The sequence below is a fragment of the Pseudomyrmex gracilis genome, unplaced genomic scaffold (assembly GCF_002006095.1).
Source record: "Pseudomyrmex gracilis isolate BER0280 unplaced genomic scaffold, ASM200609v1 scaffold_12, whole genome shotgun sequence".
Classification (NCBI taxonomy): Eukaryota; Metazoa; Arthropoda; class Insecta; order Hymenoptera; family Formicidae; genus Pseudomyrmex; species Pseudomyrmex gracilis.
This window is the reverse complement of record NW_018020596.1, coordinates 1,095,247-1,099,494: the sequence shown is the minus strand read 5'-3', so window position 1 is coordinate 1,099,494 and position 4,248 is coordinate 1,095,247. Positions and strand designations below refer to the sequence as shown.

The window sequence follows — 4,248 nt, the reverse complement described above, 5'->3', positions numbered from 1 at the left end:
TTGTTGCACATTGTAGCCTGTGTACGTAGCTGGAAAGCACCCTGTGTATTTACAGAGAGAGAAGACTGAGAGCGGCCAGGACCATATATAAAAACCTGTAATAGCTTTTCCGACCTGTAAGTTAACGCTATGTCCATGGATGTACATATAAGAACCGCATGATGTGGACATAGCACGAAATAGAACCATATCCACGTGCGAACATAACGTATATACCGACAAGTTTTTTGTGGACATGGCTACGTAGTTGCTAATGTGCACCATCTATGGACATAGCGCTGGCGAACAGGACAGAAAAGATAATCTGGAGCCGCTCTAAAGTTTCTGTCAATTTACCTAACCCTGCCTAACCTAACCTCTAAAAATTTCGGAGCAGTCACATGGTAACACGCATGTCGCATTCGTGAAAGGAGAGTGCATTCACTTTCACGGCGAATGATTATCAAGCGCTGTTTGCATCATATCGCGCGTAGGTTAGCGGCGCACCATCTAACCTGCAACGTTCCGCTCGCAAAACCACTTGTCAAAAGCGTCGCGACCACCGCCAACCTTCTTGATTTCAGTCGGTGGGGTACGAAGAAAAAGAACAGAAAACTAAAAATCTCCCTTGCGCTCGATATGGCAGATCCGAAGATCGAGGAAGTCTTGGCACCGCTTCGCGTCAGTGTCAAGGAACAAGTGAGTGCCATATGGATCGTGTGATTTATGAGAGATTCTGAAATGATCAGAATGTTGTCTGCTTTTATAAGTTGAATTAATATAAATATTTTGAACACAAAATGTGTAAATGTAATAAATCGTATATTTTTCACGAAATGTGAGACTAACTGTAAATTGTGTTTATTACAGGGTGACTACGTACGAAAACTAAAGTCTGATGGCGCTCCGGAATTGGATATCAAAAAGGCTGTTGCGGAATTGAAGCTACGCAAAAAAGTATTGGAGGACAAGGAGCTCTCGCTTGCTTCCAACAATATAACATTTGACAGAGCGAGAATGGAAGATCTTTTGAAGCGTAGATTTTACTTGGATCAATCTTTTGCGATTTACGGAGGTATCACTGGTCAGTACGACTTTGGACCGATGGGCTGTTCATTGAAAACAAACTTGCTGAATGCCTGGAGAAACTTCTTCGTGCTGGAGGAGCAAATGTTGGAAGTTGATTGTTCCATCTTGACACCAGAGCCTGTGCTCAAAACGTCTGGTCACGTGGAACGATTTGCTGATTTGATGGTTAAGGATGTGAAGACCGGCGAATGCTTCCGGTTGGATCATCTGATCAAAGCGCACTTGGAAAAACTAATCTGCGACAAGAAGACGGACGAAAGAACCCGCGAGGAGTGCAGAGACATTATAATCAAGTTGGATGGTATGACGAAGGATGAGATGGCCACGATTTTGTCGAAGTACAACATGAAATCGCCCGTTTCTGGTAACGATTTGACAGAACCGATAGAATTTAATCTGATGTTCGGCACGCAGATCGGCCCGACCGGACTCATCAAGGGTTTTTTGAGACCGGAAACGGCTCAAGGTATCTTCGTGAATTTCAAGAGATTGCTCGCGTTCAATCAGGAACGACTACCGTTTGCTGCAGCGCAGATTGGCAATGCTTTCAGGAACGAGATTTCACCGCGATCCGGACTCATACGCGTGCGAGAGTTCACCATGGCGGAGATAGAACATTTCTGCGATCCGAGCGATAAGAGTCATTCTAAGTTCGAGCAAGTCAAAGATATCAACATGCTACTGTATTCGGCGTGCAATCAGATGGATGGTAAGAGCGCTCAGCGAATCACTATCGGTGAAGCCGTCTCGTCTGGGTTGGTGGCGAACGAGACACTGGGATACTTCATGGCTAGGATTCACCAGTTCTTGCTGAAGGTCGGCATTGACTCGAATCGCCTACGCTTCCGTCAACATATGAACAACGAAATGGCGCATTACGCCTGCGATTGCTGGGACGCCGAGTGCCTGACCTCGTATGGGTGGATCGAGTGCGTGGGTTGCGCCGACCGGTCCGCTTACGACTTAACGCAGCACACCAAGGCAACTGGTGTGAAGCTGGTGGCAGAGAAGAAATTACCCGCTCCGAAAACGGTGGATGTTTGCGAGATCGTGCCGAACAAGGTGCTGATCGGCAAGACGTTTAAGAAAGACAGCAAAGCTGTTCAAGATGCATTGGCGGCATTAAGCAAAGACGAGATCGAGTCCTTGGAAAAAACTCTAGAAGAGTATGGCAGTCGCGAGCTGACGCTGTTCAACGAGACTGTCGCGAACATCACCAAGGATATGATAGAGGTAAAACGTTACCAAAAGACCGTTCATGTGGAGGAAATTATACCTTCGGTGATCGAACCCTCCTTTGGCATCGGTCGTATCATGTACGCTCTGTTCGAGCACAATTTCAAGGCGAGAGAGGGTGACGAAAAGAGAACGTACTTTGCTTTGCCGCCAGTAATAGCGCCGTTGAAGTGTTCGGTGCTACCTCTTAGCGGTAACGACGAATTTGTACCTTTTGTAAAGAAACTATGTAAGTAAAAAAAATTATCTAAATATTAAATGTCACTGATGCGTCTAGATAAGAGGATCAACTTCTTTTTTGATTTCCAGTTTCTACGATCGAAAACGCAAAGATAATGAAGCTATATATGTTGTAAACTCGGTTAATAATGATCAAATGTTAATTTAATGTTTTACAGCACAAAATCTTACAAGAGCGGACGTATCGCACAAAGTAGACGATTCCTCCGGCAGTATCGGACGCAGATACGCTCGCACTGACGAAATAGCGATACCGTTTGGCATTACTATCGATTTCGACACACTGAAGACGCCGCACAGCGCTACGCTCAGGGACAGAGATAGCATGGGACAAGTCAGAATAAACGTACGTATTTATTTTTATTTGAATGGAAATGATCAAAGTCTAAGTTGTTTTTTTAGATTATTGTTTGTAACGTGATAATTGTTTATAGTTGGACGAGTTGCCTGGTGTTGTGAGAGATCTTTCTTATGGAAAAATCACTTGGGCGGAAGTAGAAGCAAAGTATCCCAAGTTCGAACAACAAGAATCGACAGAATCTTAGGAAATATTGATAGGTATTTGAATAATTTATTTGTAACATATATATAGACGTGTGAGAAATGTTTATATAAGCGCAAGTGTTTTATACGTTTAATCTCAAGATGCCTGTATCTAGTAAATATGACAGATAAGTGCTACTTCTCATTTCGACAGTTTATCGATCACAATCAAGTCACTTGCATTTTTCGAAGGCATTTATTATGTATTATATACATACGTACTATTATGTGTAAGAACCTTTATGAAACATCAGATAAAAAAAAAATAAACATTTGTTTTTCATTATTTCAATATAATACTCACAGAATTGTATTTTTTCTACATTTCATTATATCATTAGAATAAATTAGAAAACAAATTATCTTGCAGTGAATATTATTTTGTGGCGTGCGACGCTACCGCGTGTCTCTCTGTAGGATATATAATATACATACGTGCCGCGCGACAATCGCGCTGCATTTTTGCGCGCTTCCGTGCGTGTCGGATCGGAAGATTTTGTTGGTGCGTAAAAGAGGAAAGAAAGAGGAGACAAAACAGAGAAAAAGAAGAAACGAGACGAGAAACGGAGAGAGCTCTTCGTGGGTGCGGACCCAATTATCCACAGTGGCTCTCGAGAACGTGAAAGAAGGACGTGTCCCCATAGGCGGCAGAAAGGACGGGGCCTCGGCATTTTTCTCCTCTCTTCCTCTTTCTCGGCGTGCCAACAACCCTCCACGCGAGGACGTGTCGAATCGATTCTCCCCGACTCGTTTACAAGTTGTTCTGCGAATGGCACTTTGCGAACTGCTGTGCGTTATTCCCGCTTACTCGCGAGCCCACGTAGGCGAGGCAGAAGTGCACCTTGTGTTTTACCGCGCGGGAGTATTATTTTTTTAATCGATCAATTCTCTCGCGAGATGAGAGAACGCAAAAAAATCCGGAAGTCACAATGATGAAATCGAAATTTTTAAAAATATTTATAGGAAATAATGTTTTTTATGCAAAAGAATTTGTCGCCTCTGGACAGGTTCATTGCGGAACCATTTAATAGATATATCGGGAGTGTTTTTTTTTTCTGAACAGACTCACTTCCGTGTGTCTCTATTTCTTGCTTCTCATTTGATTGCGATGCAAAGATTGCGTTGAATTACGGCTTGTGCCGACGACCTCGAAAATAGGTC

At 43.3% G+C, this 4,248-nt stretch overlaps 1 protein-coding gene across 1 annotated transcript; it reads left to right on the top strand.

The window, feature by feature from the left end:
• Positions 1 to 350: 350 nt before the first annotated feature.
• LOC109863765 (glycine--tRNA ligase) lies at positions 351 to 3,379 on the top strand. Its single transcript, XM_020444292.1, has 4 exons — positions 351 to 678; positions 850 to 2,533; positions 2,703 to 2,890; positions 2,979 to 3,379. Exons 1-4 carry the CDS (start codon positions 436 to 438, stop codon positions 3,087 to 3,089), a joined length of 2,226 nt encoding a protein of 741 aa, XP_020299881.1. The 5' UTR covers positions 351 to 435; the 3' UTR covers positions 3,090 to 3,379.
• The last annotated feature ends 869 nt before the right edge of the window (positions 3,380 to 4,248 follow it).

Coding starts and splice junctions, on each gene's coding strand:
- LOC109863765 (XM_020444292.1), top strand. CDS start 436: ATGATTATCAAGCGCTGTTTGCATCATATCGCGCGTAGGTTAGCGGCG. Junction 679..849: donor GCGTCAGTGTCAAGGAACAA/GTGAGTGCCATA, acceptor TGTTTATTACAG/GGTGACTACGTACGAAAACT. Junction 2,891..2,978: donor TGGGACAAGTCAGAATAAAC/GTACGTATTTAT, acceptor AATTGTTTATAG/TTGGACGAGTTGCCTGGTGT.